Genomic DNA, 26634 nt, shown 5'->3' on the forward strand with positions numbered 1-26634 from the left:
AAGTCAGTCATTAAACAAAATCATGTAAATGCCATCATAACCCATAGTGCAATGTTGTCATTAAGGCCAAATTAAATCACCCACTCTTTTCCTCTCTTCCAACAACAAAACATATCTGCCTGAAATTTAATTAACAATTGTACAGGTGTATTTTGTGGTCTTAGTTTAGAATATACAAACTCAAAGATTGTACAAAAACACCCTTTAGTTTTCTAAAACTAAAAAAACAACCGTTTAATAAAATACCAGTTCCTTAGTTACAGTTAGGATATATCATTACTTTAATGTGTATATTTACAATTTTTTAATGATCACATTCTTTCAATACATATGCATGCCTATAAAGTTGTAAAAAAATGTATAACGTGACTGGTTAAATATTAAATTATTACACTTCTTGTTTGTGGGAGGCAGAATTATAATAAATGTGCCATAAATATGTTTAAGGTGAAATATACTGTCAGAAAAATATATTGACTTCAGGTTAAAAAGAAAACCTATGAGGGATCAGATGAGGATCTTTAAAGGTATTGGAACAGCTGAGCTGACTTGATAAATAAAAAAAAAGTGCAGTGATTTTTAATATTAAACTGTAGTACTTCTTCCTTAAAATTAAGATTCAGTATCTTAAGCAAAAGTTGGGCAAATCACCTTTTGTTGTTTAAGATTGAAGATAAAATGTTCTTCATTATTTTTTTATTTTATTTTTTTGTCATTAATGGGTTGTCTTTGGTTAGCCTATTTCCTGCTTTAGAGTCTAGATGATCACCTGTACTAGAAAAGGACATAATAGGAGGTACTCGGTATGAGATGCACATTTAACCCTTAAGCCTTGTTCGCACTTTAAAACTGGTAAATTTAACCATTAAGTAACTTTACCAAAGGTAATTAATAATGCTGTACGCGCAATTTGACGTGAATCTGAACTGGAGCCGGACGGGAGTCTGTGTGAAAGACCCTTTATTGAATACAAATAAACTATTTCATTTTCTTGAATTAAAATACAGTACGAGTGTAAATATTATGTATTCAGATATGATTCCATTTCATTTCCTAATTCCTGTTAGTCCAGTAGGATTGTAATCTATTAACACATTATGTTATCTAGCTACTACACAGAATCATAATTTATTCGTTTATTCAACTGGCCTACCTCTGAGTAGGTCTTTAGTATGAATTCCAAAATAACTATCTTTGAACATGAATTTGATTCATGAAAAGAAATAAATCCTATGATATTGAAGAACTGCATAAAAAGTACATTATTAAACAAAATATTTCCTAAAACGCTAGAAAATTCAGAAATAAATGTTTGCAATAAGTCATTTTCTTCAGTCTCATTATTTCAAGTGATAATTAAACGTATCTATGTACTTTTGCTAATAAGATAGAATTTCTTTGTGTCTTTTTTATTTTAAATTCCCTAATTTTCAATTATAATGTTAGATACATAATATGTTACATTTTATTTTAGTTTCAACTCGTTGTTGGTATCAGTAATGTTGTGAAGTTCACAATATCAAGCCGAGTTCATATTTTAAGCAAACAATGTGTAACAAAATGGCAACCTTCAAAAGATAATGTAATAAAGTTGTTTTATATTAAATCCATATTTTTGCCGAATAATTAATATCTTAAATAGTACACATCAAATTGGCTTAATATTCAACATGAATAGAAATACATGTCAATACTCTACTGTATCTCTCATAAATTTTGTTAGAAATATTCACTCTTAATATTTTACAGCATTATTTTAATGCAATACAAAATGCTGGTATACAGAGTTTTATATAAAAGTTATAGACTTGCAAAACCTTATTGTTTAGGAGCGATATTAGAAGTAAAGACGCAAACAAAGAGTGTTATAATAAGGAGATGCAACAAAGGAATTGATAATGTACATTTTCCTCTGGAACTTAAAAAAAAAATAGAAGCTTCAGTCAACACAAAGAACACAACCATTAAATACTGCCTCAAGCAGAATAAAAATAAACCAAAATTATAAAAGCATAAAATATAATGTACAGGGGGAGGGAGAAAAGACAAAGGAAAAGCTTTTTAATAAAAATATTGCTTGTATCATAGAAACACCTGTTTTGTTGTCTATATGACAATGATTTCAAACCATTTGGTCATTTGGTAACATATCCAGCAACATTATTTTCAATAATTATCACTTATAAAAACATTAAAGCAATTTTGATGGCAGGTTGCTTTTAAACGACATTTTTTGTTCTCTAAATTTTACGTTACAAATAACAATACGCTCAAACAGAACCACCATTCAGAGGCTGCCGGCCAAGCTTGGAGTATTTTTCATCAACTATTTTTTAAAGTGAAATTGAAAAACTAAAATCCATTACAGTTTGAATATTATAAAATTATTGTTAAAACACATTTTCCACAATCAAAAGCATCATTGAAACTTGCTTTTTAGAAACTGTGGATTCTAATGAAGTACTGTAAATGCAATAATTGCCAAATCAAAATGTGTTACAATCTCAGAGGAATGTACATATACTAATTATTCCAATTAACCAATAATAAATCAAGTGAGAAATTTATAAGAAATATATGTATATTAAATGGAATTTGACACTGACAGGAGATATTAATTGATTGTTAAACGGTAAAGATAAATAGAGAATAAGAGCCACCTCAACCGAGATTTTCACTTGAAACCTTCTTGATGTGCAGACATCCTACCCATTAGACAACTTTCATGGCATGGTTCAAATTTCGAGTGGATAGTCACTCTTTAACACCTCCGGCGTGGTAAGGTGGAACAACATTAAAAATATGAATTAATCCACAATTAAAAAATAAATTCATTGAAAATTTAATAGTAACTTTAATATGAAAAATAGAAGAATGTAGAGTACGCCAATATTGAAAATAATAAGCTACTCAATTCGAAAAAAATGCTATCAAAAATATATTACATAATAATCTCATAATAATAAGTAACTTTAATGCACTCACAATTAGGTAGTCTTAACTATATATTTCACATTCCTGTGTAAAACATTCTCCAAAAGACGCAGAAGATCAAGTTCTTATCTCAACAGTCGGTGTAGCTATTAAAGACAATTACATCATCTACTAGTCAATATCCTTGCCGCTGTATAATTTCCCAATAATATCTGCCACAAATAGTCAGTGATCCTATTCGTTGCGGAAATCGTCAAGAGGCCGTACAAATCATCGTGATATTCTCTCAGAATCAACCATTCACAGTGCAATGCATACTTTTAAATGATATTGATAAATCAGTTTGCAGAAACAAAAGGAAATTTTCGAATGAGCCTACACAATAACTGCTTGAGAGCACACGTCAAACCTTCCTTTAAATATGCACGAATAGAATACTAAAAAAAAAAAGGAGGCCATTTTGCAATAATTGTTGTAGCTAGCAATTGTAGAAAAGGTATACCCATGGGGAAAATAAACCGTAGACACGTGAGTATGTGGACGAAATGTCAGCAAGTTTAGCATCTGTTTGCGTATTTCTCTCCAACACCAATTTGTGTATTGCATATCACAAAACAGATTTTGTTTTTATTTGTAATAAATCTCAAACATTATGTTAAAAACAAAGCAAATTATATCGCACGATATACAGTAATAGACTGTAATAAAGCAAGAGACTGGTGAGGGAGTAGAGTCATTTCATAAGGTAATATTGTTGTCGTGTATCATAAAAGTAAAAGAAAATAGGCCTGTCTGTTAGGACTCCACATTGTCTGGGGACGAGGGTTAAGGAACAGAGAAATGTTATCACTCCCCACATGACACCATTACAAAAAAAATCTTAACAAATTTCAAAGCAACACAGAAATATATATCCATATGATATGTACCATTGTATTAATTTGGTATATAAAACCAGGTCCCTGCGGGGACTGAGGTTCCTATTTGTGAGAGGTTTAATTTCAATAAATATGTATTTACTGTTTCTGGTTTTTACTATTTTAGCTATGGTAAATACAAAAATAATTGTGTACTACTTAACATAGACTAAATTCTTCTTCAACATTAATTAAGTATTACTATAGAGTTTCATTTCCAGAAATTGTAAGAATTAAATTAGTATGTAACTGAGCAATTCGCGGAAGTCATTTAGCCTCTAGCCTACGCCAACACTTTAGTGAATATTGACAGGTTTAGAGGATTAGGACAGCAGCACTTAAGTGATAATGTGTTCATTATCAAATGTAAAGTTCATTGATTTTAACAAAGAAACAAATTGCATAAGCAAACTAAAACAAGGAAATTTATTCAAGAAAAATAACAAAAGTAAATTTATTAGTTTTCATATCAATTTCAGTTTTGTAATTACAGATAGAATATAACATTTTTTTAGTTCCCTTTTGTTTTGATGGATTTTGATCTTTTATGATTTTAGTTTGTATCTGAAAAATTGGTCTATATATTCATTTAACTTTTAGGCTTCGTAAGAAAAATAATTTTTATCCAAAATGTTACCCATTGGGTACATGTTTTCTTCTCCAAGGGTAATGCTAATATTCAATTTTCCTCATAAATTCAAAGATATTTTTGATTAAATGGCAAAATAAACAACCATTACCCGGTCTCTCATTGCTTTTTTCTCTGATTTTAAAACTAAATTTAATTGATACTTTTAGACTACTTCAGAATATTACAAGTTCAATCCTAATGTTTAATTCTCAAATATTATTTCCCTTTTTCATAACGATTAAAAATTGATGGCTTAAATCAACTTTGTGTGAAATGATGAATGATAGGATTAATGACAAAATGAATAAATTATAAAGGAAATGATAAACCTAGTACTTAATCATGAATAATAAAAGAATATGAAAATAAACAGACAAGGTAAGTATGAAATAGATGGAAATGGATAATATTGTCAGAAAATAATGATTCGATGTCTGATACATTTAATCACAATTAAAATGTTCCTAATGAAGTTTGAATGCAGCACAGTGAAGGTTGAGAACTTGACTTGCAATGCAACAACTTTAACAACATTGAATATCTGCCTCATTTTTAAAAGGTCACACAAATTTAGAATACTAACACTAAGAGCGCGTTTATACAACACGCTATTACACGCATATTCAACATGCCTACGAAAAGTGTGTTGTATAACATCGAAGAGATTCCGTGTAATGAGATTTTAATTGCAAAAAAGGCTACTTGACTGAATCCTAAAATTTTGTGGATTCCCGGTTGCTGTTGGCGTGTTGGAGGTGTCCTCAGGGTATTGTTTTGACCTCTCGTTAAATAAAAGTATGTGCTGTGAAAATGTTGACCAAATCTAGTAGATAATTGTGCCTTTTTTGTATATTTTAACCGATTTAGCACTTAACATTAACGCTAATCAACTTGGCATAATTTGGCAAAATGTAGCATAGTTTTATCCTAATTTTAAAACATTTTTTTTTTTCTAATTTCAAAAGCAGATTTAAAAAATCAATAACTGAATATGCTAAATTTAATAAAAATAAAACGAAATCATCCTTTATTAAAATCCTTAATAGAAACTCATATTAATTCATAATGCATGTGAGTATATATACAACTTAGAATTATGAACTACGGTATAATACGGTATTACGATTTAATGTATAACTGCAAGGTTTTTGTGGGGTTGACCTCGGCCCGTGCAAAACGCTCTAAAAATTAAAGACGTGTTCAAATTTAGGGTGTTGTATAAACACAGCCTAACAGACCCTTAGATCGTCGTCTAATCACGTAAATTAAAGGAGCATGCAAATTTTGGGCTTAAAGTACATGCAACTGTGTAAAAAATGTCAAAAATAAACTTAAAACACAATCTCAGAAATGTTTTGTCTATACATCTTAAATATTATTAATTTATAATTGACAACATTCTTTCTATTAATTAAGTTAGAACCTTTCCATTTTAAAGTAATTCCATATATATATTTATGTGATGCTAGGGTCATCCTAAAGTAACATGCACCTAACTTTGATAATAATATTATATTTGTTTCAAAGCAGACTTAATTATTATACGAGTATCACAGTATAGTTGAATCTTATCAATATTTTATCGTGATGATTATTACAACCAAAACTGTGTGTATGTATACGCTTGAGTTAAAGTCACGGTTCGGGATCTTACTCGTAATAACTTACCAGGTCAAGGTAAGACAACATACTGAAGAATCTACAACAAATTTTTAAACATTTAATTATAGTATGACCAAGTACTTACATAATTTGCCAAAAATTAGGGCTGGAATTATACACGGATTGCAATAACAATGTGTATAAATTTATACTGAATAAGGTGGGGGGAAGAGGGGAAGAGAGATTATACTTGACCATGTGATTATACTCGGTCATATTTAGTATTTATTTATTTTTGTATAATCGCCAATTATGTTGTAATTCTTTGTATTATTGTGTGATAAAGAAACAATAACTACAAATAATGTTTGTAAAAAATAAGCTATTAAAGGGAAAAATAAAATCGAAGAAATAGAGATGTAAAACATAAGTACACGATATAGGACATATTCTATTGTCATGAGTACAATAAAACAAATAAAAATGCTATAGTGTGATGTCCTCTGGCACCATGCCAATAATCATAAAATCATATCTATATAAAATGATTCAGGATATTAATATTATAGAAAATAGATAGAGGAAGGAAAGAAGAAGTAATAAAGAAAATTATTTATTTTAGGAAGTATTCCTTTTTGGTTATTAATAACAATTAATACAGTATTGATCAGGTTGGGTTCACACGTATAGAGTTTAAAAGCATGCACATGGAGAGCTGATCCAAAAAATATCCCTGTTACAACCGCCATATAAGTGTAGTGCTTGTGTATCCAGTACCTATCTCTGTGGGTCTGTGTCATTAACTCTGATACAGCTTCGATAGGTTTGGAGGTACATCCAATGTAACTTAACTCCGATAGGTTTGGAGGTAGGCCTACATGTTAGCCAACGGAACAATAGAAATAACTAAGAGTATTAACCAATCATATGGTACAAATTTAAATATGCAGCATATACCGTATTGTTCCTAATAAACGCCCCACCCCTAATAAACGCCCCCTTCAGTTTCCTAATTAACACACCTTAGTGCCCAATCTATAATAACAGAGGATTCTCACGTTTAGAATTGGTTTTCAGCCTGGAAAGTCACATATTTCAGCTACTGTGATAACACTAACAGTGCGACAAACAAGTAGGCCTACACCGGGCGCGTAGGGTAATTCGCGCGTGTAGGACACTGGACGTTTTTTTTAAATTCGCGACAACATACATCGCTGGTCTTTAAAAACCAGGAAAACAACGGGGATCAGACAATCGCATGTTTATCCACACAACACGGAATTGATACAAGGCGTCTGGTTCATGAAGATCTTTCGAGTTGTTAGAACTTTTCATCAAGTTGAGGGCGGATGTCAATAAACTACGATAAACATGCTGTTTCTGTTGTGAGGAGGGATGCTGCATCGTCGGCCAATTGCCACAAGAGCAATCCAAGATTTAGAATTTTTTTTTTAAACATAAAGGCGAAGTAAAAATAAAAATTACAGCTAAACACAGGCACAGTAGCATAGCAGGGGGTTTGGATGTACCCTGTGAACTTATTTGTTGCACACCCAAAAAAACATTGATTGACCGTCTGAAGCAACTTGTTTAGGGTAGGCCTTATATACAGGCCTCGGCTCTATTTATTAGGAACAATACGGTAACAGGTAATACCAGATTTTTGTGTTTATTAGTTAAAATATGATGAAATGTGTTTAATCGACATTAAACACATTTCATCATAGTTTAACTTATAAACACAAAAATCAGGTGACCAGGTTAACATGTATTTAAATACTATAGGCAACAATCACACCATGATCTTTAACATGTGAGATAAGAAATTATGAATAAACTTGTTTTAAACCACAATTGAAATAGACAAATTTGTGTAGTGACAAATAAAAAAAATTATGACTTTTGGGAAATTGGGATTAATAAGTACAGATGATTAAAGATGATTTGATGCATGCAATACAATCAATAATTGACGCAGTTATCAATCTAAAACAAACCTAAGTTGTTGAATTAGAAAAGTGATGAAAACCATACAAGTACAGAGATCCCCCACCCATTAAAAGACATGCTTAGTTACTTGTTCAGTGAAGCTAGTTATAGTAAAAGAGTTAAATAGTAAATGGTAATAATGATATTGTTCATGATTGACTGCAATCCAAATGATAGCACAAATTTAAGATGGGTTGCAAATTATTTAGGGTGGGTTGCGAGAGATTTAGAGTGAATTGTAGCAAGGATAGGTTGCAAAGGATTAATTTGGATTGTAACAATTAGATTTAAGATGGGTTGCAAAAGATTTATTTATTTTAGATATATTAAGTAAACAGTATAGTTTATGTGCTTGTTCATAATTGGAATGCTTCATAATTAAACATACATTGACCAATCAGTGATGTATTAAATGCACTGGGTTTAATGTGCTTTGAAGAAGCTTGCTATTTTCCTTAATGCACATGGCTAACTGTGTTGGCACATGGTTTTCTGTGCTCTTAGTTTTAATTTCATGAATTTCAAAATGCTTGTCTTGGGACAAGAGGATACGTCAAATGTGGTTGTCCGACCGTAAAAAACACTTGTCCCGGGCGTCGGGCAAGTGGGTTCGCTCAGCCCTGTTCATAATTGATAATTGGAATGCTTCATAATTAAACATATACTGGTACTTACAAAATAATTATTTTATTTCAATAATAATATCTGTTTTTAGAAGAGATAAGACAATAAAACTCAATCTAGATTTTCCACTTTTTTCTGAATAAACTACTGTATTTTTAAAAAGTGACGATGAAATTCTCTTAAGAATAGAATCATCTATAGTGTACATTAAGATGTTACTTATTTATGCAATTTTGATGAAGCGGATCAGCGGGTATGGATGGCACGTTTTGTTCTCGACGTGACTTGTGATTATAATGTAAGCAACTTCTGAGCAACAGTAAAATAGCCTGGATCAACCGTTCACCTTGAACACAGTTGTAGCATGGACTTTCACGAAACAAACGTATCTACATTGATTATTTCCAGTAGTATGCGTAACATGTTATTATTGTCCCTTGATGCGTGGTGGTGATTTCATTTGGAAATTATACTTAATTCAAATAGAGGCTGTAATTTAGTATATTGACATAAAGTCACCTTTTAAGAAAATATTTCCGAAATAAAAATAATGATGTGTCGATATTGAATTAAACATTTCATATTAGATTAATGCATGAGCCTTTTAGGACATAAAACTGGCTAGGTGTTTTTGGAATAATTTAAATTATATATGCGGGATCATATGTTTTTTTACCTTTATTGTTATGACATATTGTTCATTGAGTTATTCATGCCATGATTATTATAACGCATGTTACGATTGTTTTCTGTCTTAAAAGGTTTAATTAAAAGCTACCACACACCAGGACAAAATTACAAAAGTTTTTATTCTAGAACTTTAGGATAACCGTGCTGTCTTTGATAAAAATAATATTTAACTAGACATGTAACTCGTCACTTTGACGAGTTTGGTTATCCGCCGCGCAAGTGGTGAAACATTAACATTAAGGGGATAGGTTGAGGACAAAAGGAAGTGTCCACGTTGGCATTATGACCTGAACTGAAGAATATATGTTGTTACCGTAAGCTGAATTTTATTATTTAAATTCATATATAGTATACACAGTATAATCAGTATCCATATCACATACAGTGTAGAATAGGTGAAATTACGGGACCCGCTATTTATTGCAATTTTTAACATGTTGACGGTTTTAAAATGAAACGCGAAGGTAGCAATTCCGAAAGGAAATTATCTCAGCAACAACGTATTAGCGTGTAGAAGAAATTTGAATACGTGAAATATTGATGCGCGCTCTTTTAAATCTAATGAATTATGACGCAAAAGATGAAAATACGACCTTTTTTATTTAACTGGCCATATGATGACGTCACAACATCCGATTGGCAACATTTTTACATAATTTCGTATCTACAATCCAATAGCTTCCAGAAAAAGTTTTAATCGTGATTATCACATTTTATTCTTACGAGCTATAACAGATTAAAATTTACTGTATGATGATGAAATTGATGCCACACGTGATTTAAATTTTTAGGCATGATGACGTCAAAAAAATTGAAATATTTTTTACTCATGCGAAAGATAGTTGATTGACCCAGACAATATCAAAATCCGGGTGAAAATGAAAAACGGATAAGTGGAGATGCACTCTATTCAATGTGATGAGCTATGACGAAAGATACAAAAATCCTAAATTTTATATTCGCGTGGCCATACGATGACGTCACAATGTCCGGTTAGCCATATTAATACCTGATCCGATATCTACAACTCATCTACTTCCAGAATATGCCATCCATAAAAAGTTGACCGTCTAGTTTAGAAATTACGACTGTTTAAAAAAAGGCATATTTTAAACGAATTTTTTAACCTTTTCATAACAAACGCGCGCAAATTGTCCAATTCGACGTGCTCGTATGACGTATCTTTAAGTCGAAATTGTTTAACATTTTGTAAAATTACTAGAAAAGGCTGGAAAAACATAAATCACGCGAAAAAAATACGTTTTCAATGCTACGTGCGCACCGCACACGTAAAAATGTGCGCACGCGTGGGAATTTTTGACATGCTTAAAACGACATGAAACGCGTAGAAAGTTGATTATAAATTAATTTTGCGCATTTTGAAATTTTAAATGCGCGTGCGCGCGTAACTTTGTGTAAAACACGTAATTTTTTTTCAACAGAAAGTTAGCGCATGATATAAATTAAACTTTTGCAAAGTTTCAAGTTGAAATGTTATTTGGTTGTCGAGCTATGTTAAATACGACAAAATCGTTAAATCGCGCGTAAGTCACGTTGCGCAATTGTAAACGTCATGAAAAGATTCGCTTGACGACGTTACGTAAATGTCAATATGTTAAGATAGTTACCGAAATGTTATGTTTGCAAGTTTTAGAGAAAAGCGTTACACAAAAATCATACAGAATGATTTCGTACAATCACAAGAGGTTATCCTGCAACTTCGTTGCGGATAACCAAAAAATCCAATTAAATTATCATGGTCATGATCAATAAAAACAATAAAATCATTGTATTGTCACAATATTATTGCTTTTACTATTCATGACGCGTGAAAACAATATTAAGGCAGCATAAATGGTTATCTTATAGTTATAGAATGAAAATGTTTCTAATTTCTTTTGGTTTATGTATAAAGAAACATACATAATATATCTGGTTAACGTTGATCGTTATCATCCTATGAATTATTGAAATATTTTACCAGTACTACTTGTATAATTAGCAATGGATTAACCCTGGCAAACTTTCCAAAATAATCTGAATAATTACTGTATGACTGAGAATATGAAATTTGGTGAAAATTAGGGGGCCAAAATCTTGTATTCAAATTTTATCTGAAATTAGGGAAGCATGGGATTATATTTGGTCATAATAAATACAAAAATAAACTGAAAATTCATGTAATTTTCTGTCTATAAATTTAACAAATTCTAAAAATAAACAAAACTAATCTATAAACCGCTCAACAAAAATCTTCAAAGTAAAATATTATCAACAAATTTCTTTGAAACATTAAAATTCTGGACCGAGTTCTGCGTAATTCATACGTTTGTATCGGTATACAAATTTCATTTTAGAGTGTAACATTAGAGGATTGAAAAGATTTCGTCTGAAAATAATCATCATAATTTATATAAACTCTATGTAACATTAGATTATGGATTTTCTGTTTCTGTCACATTTTATTCAGCTTTTGATGTTCAGATTAAAATCGCTGCTTCTTTTTGACATCAAAATTAATCATTAGGTCCAACGTAAAAGATTTTCATCAAAGATAATACCCAGCGGCCATTTGTGTTGTATATCGATGTAGAATTTGCATTGTGTACATAAACAATGTCTAGTGAAGTAACATGCAAAGGTAATCTATAAGATCTTAATAATATTTAAAATATAATCTAGCCTAGAGTAAGCCCATCAGGTATATACCCCCTTCTTGTGTATAAGCGCACTTAAATGGACATACAGTACTGTAAGCCCTTTTTTAGAGTAAAGCCCACTTTTGAAGCCTATGTTGTGTTTAAGCCTACCCTGGGGTAAGCTCACAAACGCTTATCTTGGGGTAGCCAATTTAGGTAATAAAGCCAAGCTTTTATTCCATAGTTACATCAATCCACTACATCATGAATCCACTACATTTTTTTTCTTTGAGTTTTAATAAGGTATGTCTGCACATTGTGTTCAAAGCGTGTGTGCTGTTACTCGACTCAGTACAGCAAGCTTCACAAATTGTTAGACATCCATGACACTGTCAAATTGTTTCAATAAAAGTCTATTTTAATGAGAATTTTGTAATTATTATTTTATTTTATCTTATTAATTACGATGTTACAATTTATATTGCAAAAATAAAAGCGGCGGTATTCGGATGAGAAGTCTGGTAATATATTAGAAACGTCAGAAAAAAATCAATAAAATTGAATAATGGCAAAAACATATATTTTTTAAAGTAGACGATTAAATGCAACCAATACATCATTGATACCGACTTCCTCTCATCAGACATGAAGCCAACCATATTAACATTTTTTCATCAAATATGTTGGATCACCTTAACTGCAGTAAATACATTGGAAAAGATCATAAGTTCAGCACATTGGTTATATATTTTTAAGCCCTACATAAACCTCCTTCCCCATTTAAAAAACATATCTGCCACTGTTAGTGATAGTAAGACAATGGACCTATAATTGATTATAGGTGGCAAACAAAATTGGTTGGTACCTATAATTTGATTTTGGGCTGGTGCTACATACATGCATATATATCTGAAAATTAATGTAATGTATTTATATAGCGTATTCCATAAACAATTTTCGACTCAGTGCGCTGTGGACTTAGTCTTACTGTAGATGTTATACTTTCCAAGTACATGCTTCCCCAAAGGGTCACGTCATATCAGTGCTGACAACTATGGTGCTATTACGTCTGTCCACGAAAGAATTTCTTCTTTTCGTAATTGTATCCTCTCCTTGTCAGTTTATCCAGATAAGCTAGTTTAATAAAGATAGCTATTGGAAGAATGAAGAAAGAAAACCAAAATACCCTATTGAAGACCAAAATACAATTGTAAACGTTAAATAAAGGAAGATCTACAAAATATAAGCATTATATTAACTACAAACCATTCTGTCCTAAATAGAACTGGAGAAAAGAGTGCAAAGTGTAATTTCGCATGACGGAACATGTTAAAGAAGATCATTTCGTAACTCGTATTAAATCTGGAAAGTTTTAAAACTGAAATAAAATAATTTTAAATTAGAATCAATTTAAGATACAAGATTATATGTTCATTTTCTATATTGACCATTCAAGTTAATATGCAAGGCATGCAGGCAGTCAATCGTAAATAAAAAATCGACAAAAATATTCGACCAACTGAAAGCCTGTTTGGAGGAATAAAGTTGACAGATATATGCCACAGTCGCGTAGTATGTCCTTCGTATCGAACCTATAATTAACCCTTACATAGCCATCTGCGTGTATATGTAAAAATGGAAACACGAGAAGATAAAATGAATTGATTTTAGTGTTTTACGTTTGGAATAGCTAACAGAACATTTGTAGAAAAAAAAGAAACAGTAAAAATACACGAAAATATACACCAGATAAAATTATCCTGATATGATTATATATATAAATAAATATCTTAATGTATTTGTATGTAATTGTAAAAACATTGTTTGAAATCCTAAGTCATATATCTAGTTATATTTAGTCCTTTTTGTAAGTATAAATTTCTTTATTATAATTGGAGATAAAAAAAGGAAAATAAAATATCTAAAAGCCGCTGTTTGTTTAACTCTCACTATTAAGTGCCATTATAAATTGCTGCTGCCACAAAATTAGTGTTTATAATTGGAAGTCAATAATCTAAGGCCCTGTTTCTGCTGCCAACTAAATACCGTATATTATACGGTATTTTTTGAATACCGTATATATACGGTATATTTTTGGCAGCAGAAACTGCGCTCATAAAAAATATACCGTATTTTGTATACCGTATTTTCCCCACAAAATTTGTGGATAAAATACGGTATTTACAAATTTATACCGTATTTTTTGTACCCGTTTCTGCTGCCAATAAAAAATACCGTATTTTTTTTTTACATGACAAAAGGTCAACATTCGTGTTTTTATTTTCTGTCGCTGTCAGCTGCTTTACACGCGTGTATAGATATATTCGGCGAAAATGTGGAGCGAAGACGTCACAGTTTTACTAAATAAATGTGTGTGGGGAAGCTAAAATGTCTGGCCAACTAAAAGGTAATAAAAGGGACAACCACATTTATAAAGACATTTCTAAAAAAATAAAGCAGGAGTATGGAATAGACTTGTCTCCAAAGCAAGTAAACTGAAAGCTGAAGAGCCTGCGAAAGCAGTACAACATTGCAAAATACAATAACTCGGGGAGGGAACGAATTATTGTCCCCATTACGATGTTTTCTGTGCTCTCACAACATCTCTATCACTAGGGCTAGGCTGTTGAAAGTGAGACGTAAAACTTCCTTTATTGCAACTTTTAATTATCGATCAAATAAATGAATGGCAATTTGGGTAAAAAAGATGAAATTTAACACGACCACCCAAGAAGTATTGTTAGCAGAAACGGGGTACTAAAAAATACGGTATAAAAAATGCCGTATTTTATACCGTATTTTTATACCGTATTTTGAGCAGTTGCAGCAGAAACAGGCCCTAAGAAACCAACATTGTATAAAATTAACATTGAATATCATAATCTTATCTTACAACAGCAGCTCATTGTAAAGTTGTTTTTCATAGATGTCAATTTACATCTACAATTGGCCATCCACGTTGAAATACTGTATAGTTAAGTTTATTAATCTATCATCAACAGGAGTCTGTATTCTAAAACGGTCATGAAAAGCTATTTTAATAACGTCATTTCTATTGATTTATGTCATAGGATAAGTGACTTCATAGCTTAAAATAGCCAATACTTACATTGGTATTTTAAACTGAACATTGGAATTATAATTTGTTATTTTGCATGCTTTCCCTCCAAGTACATTTTAAACATTGTCGTAGTCTGAGTATTTCACACAGAATAACATAGTAAAAATTATTGATGTAAAAAAAGATGGACAGTTCAAGGTCTTTGTCAATGCCAATCTTGCTACATAGTACAACACATTCAAATGTAATTAGTTGAATTTTAGATATCCCCACTCTAGCATTCACATTTTTGCCACCCATGAAAAAAAAACCCATTTAACATTAATACAACTATAAATTTAGGTTTTTATATTTAAATTTAAACACATTGACAGAAAAACCCTTTAAAATGTGACATTCTCATTGCCAGAATTTCAGCCATATGAAATATTCATTTTTGTTTGTTTACTACAGCCCATAGAGTTATATTCACACTAGATGGAAAACTGGGCGACACAGAAGTGAGATTGTTTTGTAGTTCGCTGTAAAATAATTAAAACATTTTGCTTCAATATAGTTCAAACAAATTCTATTTCTGTATACTTTCAAACTGCCAATTTCGGAACCTTGTTTGTTTTCTTGCACAAAATGATTTTGGAAATATGTTCCATTGTTTGTGTAATTTCCTGTGGAATATTTAAGTTTAAGTGAAACAATTGTACTATGTTGGATTTTTGGTTTATTTGAGAACTACTCAAAGCCTATAAATTGGTCCATCAATTCAAATAAGGACCAGTGGTTGCCCTATCTGTTCTTCTATAATCAGGTTCATATTCATGATTTTTGACCAAGATGACACAACAGGCAAGACAAGTTTGGGAGGTGTGTGCTTTCTTTTACATATTTTTTCCAGTTCTATTTAGTACAGGATGGTTTGTAATTCTTTTACACATGGTACTTTGTATGTTACATCTTGTGATTCTATTATTGATTCATTTTTAAGGAAGATGCCTATAGTCGAATCCCCGATGAGAATTAAACAAGTGTTTGGAGTTTAATTGCAACTACCTGTACAGCAATAAAAAAATGTTGTTTTATATCTCATTATAATATGGTCAATAAATGGACGAACTCTCCTACTCCTGTTACTAAAGAATTCTCTCTGTGCATTATTTATGTATACAGTGAGCATACAATAAAAGCTGTCTGATAGACAGTAGACAAAATAATAAATTCTTTTCTCCAAGGTATGTCACTATATGGTACTGAAACACAACTCTCACAACATTACTAAAAAAGGATTGCTATTGTAAAATAGTACAATACAATAAATATATGTGACTGCTCTAAGCAGGTCAGCATCATAGTACCTTCTATACTGGCACAATGAGATATACAGTACAATAGACTTATGCAAATCAAACGACATATTATACGACATAACAAGTGATGTTTTTTTATACATGAACATGCCTGTTTTGTTATAACTAAGGAAATGGACTAAAAACTTGAAAAGCCAATCCTTCTGCGAGAATTCTTAAATCCTTTATAATAATTAGATCTTATATAAAACAAATGTTAAACTGGTGTTCAGGGTTGTACTAATAAATTCAACTTCCACGTCTTTATAACAAACTGATGATGAGGTAATTAAATTATTAAGTTCCTAATAAAAATATATAAAAAAGCAGGCAATTGTTGTAGACAATAAATTATGTCAATACCATTACCACATATTAACCTGTAACATAATGTGGACATACTAGACGTTATATAATAGTTAAAAAGTTTAAATGTTTAGACCAGAAAACAGAAGAAAAGATACAGTACCAAATTGATTGAAATCAACTGCTTTTAGAGAAACAGGGAACAGTGTATTTTACTTCCAAGTAGAACATGAACTAATAATAGATACCAAGTGGATGACAAAAATATTTCTAAAGACCTTTTCATATGCCTTCTCAGTTAGGCCTACATTATGTTTGAATGATTGTGATTGTGGATAGTATTTTGGTTTTTTTTTTATACAAAAAACAGAATTTCAAAGAACCATAATTTCTACTTTTTTTTATTGGTCAGTTGGAGAAGCTTTAATTTTTCCATAATAAAAGACCAGCTGTAGTATTGAGTAGGCATATAGATTGAAAGGGGCACTTTAGGTCAAAAAAGGGGAAACAGTGTGGACAAACTGTTACTATAGTTGCTACAATGTTTGGTTAGTTTAGGAAAGATGTTTGTGTTTAGAAGTAAAACACATACTTGAAATAAAAATGTTAGATACGTTAATTTTATGCATGTTTTAAAAATATATATTTGGAAATTGCTTCCTCTTAGCTTTTGACGGAAACTGATCGGAACTACTACATACTTATTGATTAGTGAATGTATGGACCAATCAATCAATCAATCTACCAATGAACAAATCCATCAATCACTTAATCAATATTTATCTATGATTACTTCATAGACTCTTTAGGCCTAATATAGACTTTGAAAAAATAAAACTGCTATCTAGGAAAACAAATTTCCACAATTTTTATGTGTAAAATTCAATAAGAGAGTAAAACTTACAGGATGCGGGTTGCTGTAATCCATGACTTTCTTAGCGAACAAATAAGTCAGATAACTCAATTCTCAAAGCAAAGTGAAAACAAAATCAGTGACAACAATCAGCACAAAATTCTCGTCCAATCGCAAACAATATCTTGTAAAATAACCAACAAAAGCAATGCTCACAATTATTGCTCTTTCTATGACCGAATGAGAGACAAATTCATGAAATAAAAACCATAAAGATAGTTTAGCTTTCGGATATGTTCCAAGAACCGACCTGGAAACATGAACTCCAAAATAGGCATAGATTTGCTAGTCTATAAATTGTATTTTTCTGGTAAATTTTTAAACAGAGAAGCAGTGTTATCAGCACTGGAGCTAACGCTGTGTTTAAATGATTGTTAAGAGCCATAGGTGAAAATAATATTAAAGGTATTTGTTTAGAATTCCAGGTCTTGTACCAGGAAGTAGTCAGTGATATTATAAAATAGGTATTTCCTTATTGACCTGTTGAAGATAATTTATGCGTTGATTGTGATTGAAGCAGGAAATATAACCAAAAATGTTAACAAATTACATAGAATGAAAACACATGTTGTGTAAATTTATTTCTTAAAAATAAAATTCAGTTTTGAAATTGCTTGTTCCTAACTAATAATGTATTATTATTTAAAACATGTTTGTTTGTTTCGTTCTTAACATTAATTAAACTATTAAAGAGTTGGGCTTTGTAATATTAAGATCCTGTTCACACTTTTAAAGTACGAAACTGACAATTGTATGTCTGTACATTATGGCACGTATGAATGAAATTTAGCATTCTATCCCATAATATTGTATCCTATAAAAAGAAAAGGTCTGAAACAAAACTTCTATTGTAAAGATAAGTGTTTTTCTGTGTCTGAACACAGTTTATAACTTGACCTTGCTATAGTGACAACATTTTAATTTGGAGGAAGTCATTAATTAGTAATTGCTAGTAATTAATTTGAAAGTAACTTCTGTCATCATTTAAATAACTTGTTTACTAACTTATTAAGTCTATTTAATGATTAACCCAATACTAAAACACAATAAAAAGGCTTTTGACGAAAAAAATATTTGAAAGATTTGAACCAATGATCCTAAGATTAAAAAAAGACCTGCAAGCTAGACTGCCATTTTAATGTACCAAAAAGACATTCTTTAAAAACCATGTTACCATTCAAATAACACAACAGATGGGTATGTATATGTGAGTGTTATGAGACTACGCTAATACATTTACAATTTCTATAATAACATAATAATTTCTAACATAATTACCAAATTATAATCATTACATTACAATAATTATTTTTAGAATATTCACATTCAAAACAAATTCAAATCATAATAATAAAATATAGAATTTTATATTAATATGTCATCTGTCCTTCAATATATTTGGAATTAAAAAATAAATTTATAGCAATAAAAATGAATTCTTTGTTTTAAAAGTACTGTACATGAGAAAATGACATAATTTTATCTTTTTAGTGTGAATTAAAAACTGAAATAAAGCTGTGATCAGGCGTACTATACTAGCTTTTCACAGATTATCTGTACGACTGAATTAATTCTCGGATTAATTTTTATTTTAGAGTTTGATAAATTTGTTGTCATGAAAAGAATGAATGTCAAACTTGTGTGTCCTGGTAATTTAGTTGTGATATATATCAAATTGCTTGAGAAAATCCAACCAAATATTTTTACAATGTAAGTAGGTCACCGACTACGTACACCATCATAAACATATTCAAAACTTCTACACAGGCAACAATTTTTAAAATGGTTTGTGCTATGTTGGTGAAACAAATATATATTTTACTTCAAATCAAAAAATGCATGTTGTATAATGTTTTGTTTTAAATTAATAACTATGCATTATATAAATTAAATGCATTGCGATTTGTCTTGTCTATAATCTGAAGCATAACAAATACAATCAAATGTAAAAGAAATACATAATTTATGGCCATGATATATATTACAAAATAAAAATTATTTAATAAAAAGAAATTAAAAACATATATCATACTCATTACTAAAATATTAATGATTCTTCATGATTTTTAAAGCAAAAACACTATTATCTATACCAATATACACATTATCTTTTATGCGATGGTATAATATGCTATAAATTCACTTTCAGATAATTATCTCAATAGCCTATTATCACATTCATGATTCTCTTTGAAGAGAATTCATATTTTCATTAATATTCATAAGCAATCAACCAATAAGCAATAATAAAAATGAAACCTTGTTAAAAAGAAACCACAAGAAGCAGACAATAAAAAAACGGACAGACAAAGAGAAAAAAACAAGACAAAGGCCATCACAACAGATGTCTGAGAATTTATATGGTATGATTTCTACCGTAGATTCTGGAGAAAACTAGATGCTGAAGATAACTAACGAAAGAAGAAACAAAACCTGCAATATCAAAAAGCGATTTAAAAACCATAAATAATACTACTACATGTTCAGAATTGATTTTCAGCAGACAATATTTATTATGAAAACTATTTTGTCTAGTGAAAATAGTTTTTTGTTTTCCTCTTTTAACAAGTTCTACACAAATTCAATTATTTATTGTAATTGTAAAAAGAAAATGAAATCTAAAAAAAAAACATCATAAGATTATTCATGTCTAAAGGGTCTAAAATTCATTTCTACTAAACAAACAAAAATTGAATTTGGAAAACACCGTTTTTTTGGAGAGTCCAATATTGTCTGGTAAATTTGGTAAACAAAAAATGATTGATAAACTAAACTGAAATACTACTGTATTATGAAAACAAATTCACATTCTATTGCATGGAAATATTATTTGAAATCATTCCGGTTTTGGTACCGTATATTTTTCTATTTTTTATTCCCAGGAAATTATCATAAAAAGCATTTCTTCTTCTTCTTATATAAAGTGTCTAGTTTTATTACCGGAGTATATTTGCATTATTTATAAAATATGTACCTTACAATTGCCTAGGGAATTCTCGAGCTTCAACATTGCTAAGGCATGAAGTAAAATATCACTTTATGAAAAATCATTTTTCATTGACAAATTACCAATTCATTGAACTTGTTTGTTCTCTTAGGGCCTGTTTCTACTGAGCAGGAATAATCGATTATTTTTGGGCAGCAGAAACGGCGCAAAATGAAATAACCGATTAAAAACACTTCCATTGCGTGTTTAACTGATTATTGCGGAGCAGTTTTTAGCTGATACACAAAGAGCGATTATTGACCACATTTTGACCTAGGTCAACTTGTGAGTATGGGTATTTCTCACTCACAAAGCATGCTGTATATTTGTGCGATCGACAATTAGCAAAATGACTATGTGGACCGATGAGATAACATGTGATTGTTTTTATTTTGTAGGGGAGAATTATAGCGAGAGGCTCCAGGGGAATAAGCAGGATTCTACGTACACCGTCACCATCCCACCCAGTCCAGGCTAGCGAGGTTTTGCATGTCCTTTTTTAGGCCTGTCATTTTTCGATAGAGATATGTAGCCTAGTTAGTAGTAGTAGTACCAACAGCGAAACAAATTTTAAATTTGTAATCCTACATGTGAGAGTTTTAGGATGTAAACAAACCAACACATTGGCCTTCCATAATTTGAACTGCGTTGTCAGTAATGATGACGTGATTTTTAAAAAGCGCTTACCAGTTAACCGACTAACGTCATAGAAAATGTTCAATTGAAAAAAGCGGACAATTCTGTGGTTTGTGGTACTTTCTAACTAACTTACTTACTAAAATAAATTATTTTGATTTTTTTAGCAGAAACAGACACATTTTCATGAAATATTAAGTTTATACAAAAGATTTTTCCAAGAACTTGAAATTTTTTGAGATGGTTTAAAAAGTTAACGCAGATATCAAATTAGTTGTTAGTGATTAGAAATGAAATCAAACATTCAGTATATATTTCAACGAGAAGACCTATATGAGATCTTTTAATTTTCAATAAATTTAATGGATTTCCGGAGTAGGATTCGAACCATTTACACGTACTACCAGATAGCTTACTTTCAAAACCTAATTGAAAGATGAAATTAGTTTCTTCACATCTTACTAAAGTAAATGATGAGCTAAGATTTATATTAGAGCATTATATGGGTCTGTTTCTGCTGAGGGTAGATAACTGGTTAAATAGTAAATGAAACAGAAACAGGACAAATCTGGTTATTGCGACATTTGAGTTAGCTGCAATGCAAAGTAGCAGCATTAAATAATTCCCCCATTGTAACACTATAATTTGGGGTAACTTTGGAGTTGTTGATTTCACATCTTATTAATTTGTTACACCATACCCATAATGGTGATATACTAGTGATATAAAAATGTAAAGAAGATAAGAGTTTTTCAATATAAAAAAATAGTAATTACTGAACAATTTATTAATTGGTATTATTCAGTAGAAGTACAAGTCAAATAAGACAAACTAATATTCTGATTATAATGCATAGACAAAATCATTTAATCTATTGTGGATTTTCCACAAGATTAAACATGAGGATTAATATAATATTAATCTACTCATCATGAACTTCACCTTAGATCTCCCTTGGAACATTCCATTATGTCCCAGGGGGAAACTTTTGATATTCTAGTAAAATGTGGATAATTATTTAAATTTATTTGCAGAGCCCACGGGAATAAGTTGTATGTTTTATGGAAATACCTGTCAGGCATATCTAGTTGAGATTGTAATGTATAAAAATCACAGGAAAATAAATGACATATTACAGATGATCAGGTAGTAGACAGTCACATGCTCTTTTCTTTTTATAAAGGGCGACTCAGTTGTCAATGTAAGATACAGTTAACAGCATTCACATCTGATTTTAGCAGCATACAATAATGATTGTATAATAGCATATTTTCATTAAACTCTACATTCGTCGGATATACTTGTGACGTGTCTTGACGAGCTGAATTGTCACCGAGCCATGGCGTGATTAAGAAATGACAAGACAAGATGCAGTAAGACAAGATGCAGTAAGACAAAACATTGCTGCGTGATTTATGTCCATAAATGATTTAAACTCCATAAACAAAAGAGTGATGACATCAAAAAACCATTCATGATAGATTAAGAAATTCTAAATTGCAAAATATTATAGTATGCAGTTCCAAGAAATTTTTTTATATCGCACGAAATCTTGATTATACAGCTATTATATGGATGCTGTTATGTTGCAATGGTATGCCACCTCCTTCATTGCTAATTGCTAAAAAGATGCAGTAGACCAAATCCAGATTCAACAAATTTAGATGAATGTCTAACCTCTTTATCTTTAGAAGTTATATTAGAAATACAGTACTACAAATTTTAATATTTTTCTTCTATCCAGACAGTAAAATACATAAATTTGATTGTTTAGTATAGTATAATAATGTTTTTATAGCCTACCTAGGTTTTCCTTAGCCCACCTAATATTTCTAAAAACCTACCTAATTTTTTCAAATCTTGCCTAATCTTTCTATAGCCTGTCTGGACTTCCCATGACTTGCACTGTCTGATTATTCCACAACATAGCCTATTCCTGTAGAAAAGACTATCTAGTCTTTTCATACATAGCCTATCTAGTAGTATTTCCTATGGCCTACAAAAGTTACTTTAACCTAATAATAAATGTTTAAAACCAAGGTCAACAAGCTATTAAACTAATAATAATTACGCTAATGAAGCATGTTTATTCAATTACTTAGCATATCAACTTTAATGGTTAACAGTTAAATTTCACTTCAACTAGGCAATCAGCATAAATTAAAATATTTATGCTATAAGAATTTCAAAGAACTTGACACTAAATTTTTAGATAATCTCAGCCACAAATATTCTCCTGAATTTGATAATCTTTTTATTTCTTCAATAATGTCCAGGGCGGTATTTATACCTCCCTAGATCAATTTATCAACATACAGGTAAGTGTTATTTTTCCGATATTTCAGCCAATTTTATAAATTCTTATTAATATTCAGAAAGAGTTGCACGGTTTGTTTCATATGTAAAACTAATCTATATTCTCATCTTTATCATTTGAATAATAAATTAAAGGCCAGGGACAACACTCTATTATTTATATTTATGTTATGCACATGAACAGAATATAGCTACACTTTCCTCATGATTGTCACGTTCTAAGTAACAAAGCCAATAATGAGGATTAGTACGCAATGAATTGCTTGACATGTGAATTTTAAAAACATAATTTAAGATATTCATACATCAAAGGAACAAGTATATAATATGGAAGAAGATATTGTGTAATGGAATTCACAACTAAAACATTACTTCGGACGAGTAAAATAATCGACACGCTTAATGAAAACATTTATACGATTGGAAATTTCTTTTTGAAAATATAAATTTCTAAATTTACAATAGAAAGAATAATATTTTAGTGATGAAATTTTGAATTAGAAATTGTGAAAGAGATATTCAGTTTAAAATTGTATATACTGTATTACTATTTCAGTATTCCTTACCTACTAAAGAACCGGTACCAAATTTAACATTCCACTTAAATTTTAAAAGAATTTGTGATGTAATGACTATGTTTCGATTTGAGCTCAAGGAAGCAGCAGATACTGTACCAGATGGATGATGTTTAACTACTGTGAGGTAGATTTGTGTCAGAGAGAAAAGTTTAGGTTAGATGTTTTGCTCTACTCTGATGTAAATTGTACTTTTTATACTCGGAATTTGAGAACACAAATTTGGTTTTGAATTGTATGCGGCATCAACTCCACAAGGTTGAAATTTTGTTTTCTACAAAATGTATAAGATACAAAATTAGTGAACGAAAGTCATGGCAGCATCATCATCATCACCTATACAACGCTACTTATGTGACCACATGTTACAATACAGAACTCTAACTGATATTGTTGCACCTTTTTTCAGGAAGTGTATAAACAAACCAGAGTACAAAAATAAAATCTATAGTCACTGCCTTATAGGTTCTGAAACTAATACCAAAACTGGTCAATAAAGATAACTAAAAGTTTTAAACCTTTGTTTGCCAACAAAACGACTGCAATCAAGGAAGTTTACCATAAAAAACTGCTGTTTGTTTGAAATAATTCTGTAGTTCCAGTAAACGGAAAAATAAATCAATATTGGAATGTGCTTTGAATTTGATGTAGTGCCCTTTTCTTATTGTTAAAGTATGTGACCACAAAATTTGTGTCAATAAGGTAAGGAATGTTCACTGGCAAATATTGAAAGAAATATGTTCAACCTTTGACAAAAATGTTATTATATTACGCTTACTGATTACTTGTTTATTGTTTTGTACATATTTTCAGTCTGAAAAGGAACAATCACTAAGGAATTTGTAATTTATTTTATGAAACAATAAACAGTAGTTTTTTAAGTAACAACATATTTCAATATAAACATATAAGAAAACAAAGTCCAAATCAATTATGAAAATAAATAAATGAGAAACAATATTAACTGTAATTAAAAAAACATGAGTAATTTGCAAGACAGCTGTACTAAGTATGACACGGCAACACACAAGATGCATTGTACGCTTACCACAGTGCATCAAACTGGAACAAAAGATTATACAAAACTGATCCTTGCTATCTATTGATAACAAAGGCAGATGTAAAAGATATCAGAAACACGTTTCATTTTCATATGGGTGGATCAAAGTATTATTGTAAGATTCTCAAACAGATACAGTTAGTCAATAGTTATATTTATTTATTTCTGTCTTTTATATGTTTTTTAGTATCACAGTAATATTTCATTTTCAGATGGCTGGTACTGTATTAAAGTATTATTTTGTTTAGAAAGATTCTCAAAATAGTTAATATTTATACTATTTTTTTGTCTTTAACATTTTCAGTATGATTTTGAAAATTTATCACAGATATACATCATTTAGCAAAGACATAAATAAGGTACAAAAACATGCTACAGAAAATTAAATTTTCCAACAAAAGCCAAAAGAGGAGGACACAAATCCAATTACTAAAAAATACATCCGTATAAGAAATATTAATAATATAAAATATATTTGTTATCCTTATAGTATAGGTCTAAAAAATATTATATTGAAATTGAAAAAAAAAAAACCTGTAAAAGTACCTTGGAGAAATTTAACTTCACAAACCTAAGTAGATAAAATTTAAACAAATGGAATAGAGGGCATACATATTCTAATCTAATAATAACACAAACAAATTGAATAGGTAATACAGAAATCACAGGTAAGCTTTAAATAATAAATAAGAAACTATGAAAAAGACCATGCAGTTGTATTTCAGAAAATACACACTACTATCCTTGCATTGGTACTGAATTAATTTATACAATAAACATGCAAGTACATATAAAAATATTGCATAATATCTAAATTGTTCAAAAATATAATAATATATAAAAATAGATACATATAACTTACACTAAAGCAGACTGCAGACATACTAAAGTAAGCAAACGATGCGCTTTAACAAAGACTGTGATCACTTGGTAATGCCTCGCAGGAGAACCCTGGACAAATTTGCTAGCAAATCATTTATATGGTAGAGGGCGCCATAACACTTGGTTTTTAACTCAGAAACTTACTTTTACCAGGGAGATGTGAAAAGAAATAATGTGCCTACTTTTACAGTAGTTGATATTGATGATAGTAGATGATTTTATTAAATTCATTCAATGAATACATAATCACTCGTTCCTGACATAATAAAATGTAAAAAGTGTTCAATAAATGCATTTAATCAACTAATGATGTTTTCAGTATCACTATCATCATTTTTTTAGTTTAAAAATTTCATACTTTGAACACACAATTTTGTAGTAAGTTATTTACTTACTTAATATATTGTTCCGGATAATAAACTGTTAAATTTAACCAAAAAACTGTTTGCCTTCTATGCATTATTACTATCAATAATTAATACTGGTTTACTATTTTTCTCCTTAAAATTATGGTTTTTATCATTATTTTTTAT

The 26634-nt window shown here is 30.2% G+C and overlaps 1 protein-coding gene across 11 annotated transcripts in view; it reads right to left on the minus strand.

Annotated features, from left to right (window-relative positions):
- LOC140050102 (muscleblind-like protein 1) overlaps positions 1-26634 on the minus strand; it is a 125144-nt gene that overhangs the window by 36451 nt on the left and 62059 nt on the right. The window contains exon 1 of one of the 11 annotated variants that reach the window (XM_072095130.1): positions 26082-26352. The exons of 8 other annotated variants lie outside the window; for them this stretch is intronic. In XM_072095130.1, the coding sequence (XP_071951231.1) occupies positions 26082-26102 (21 nt within the window). In that variant the 5' untranslated portion in view covers positions 26103-26352. Of the gene's footprint in view, positions 1-2985; positions 3546-17637; positions 18549-26081; positions 26353-26634 lie in introns of those variants that run through there. 2 more of the 11 variants (XM_072095129.1, XM_072095132.1) reach the window with 2 other exon arrangements.

This window comes from Antedon mediterranea, chromosome 5, assembly GCF_964355755.1.
Source record: "Antedon mediterranea chromosome 5, ecAntMedi1.1, whole genome shotgun sequence".
Taxonomy (NCBI): Eukaryota; Metazoa; Echinodermata; class Crinoidea; order Comatulida; family Antedonidae; genus Antedon; species Antedon mediterranea.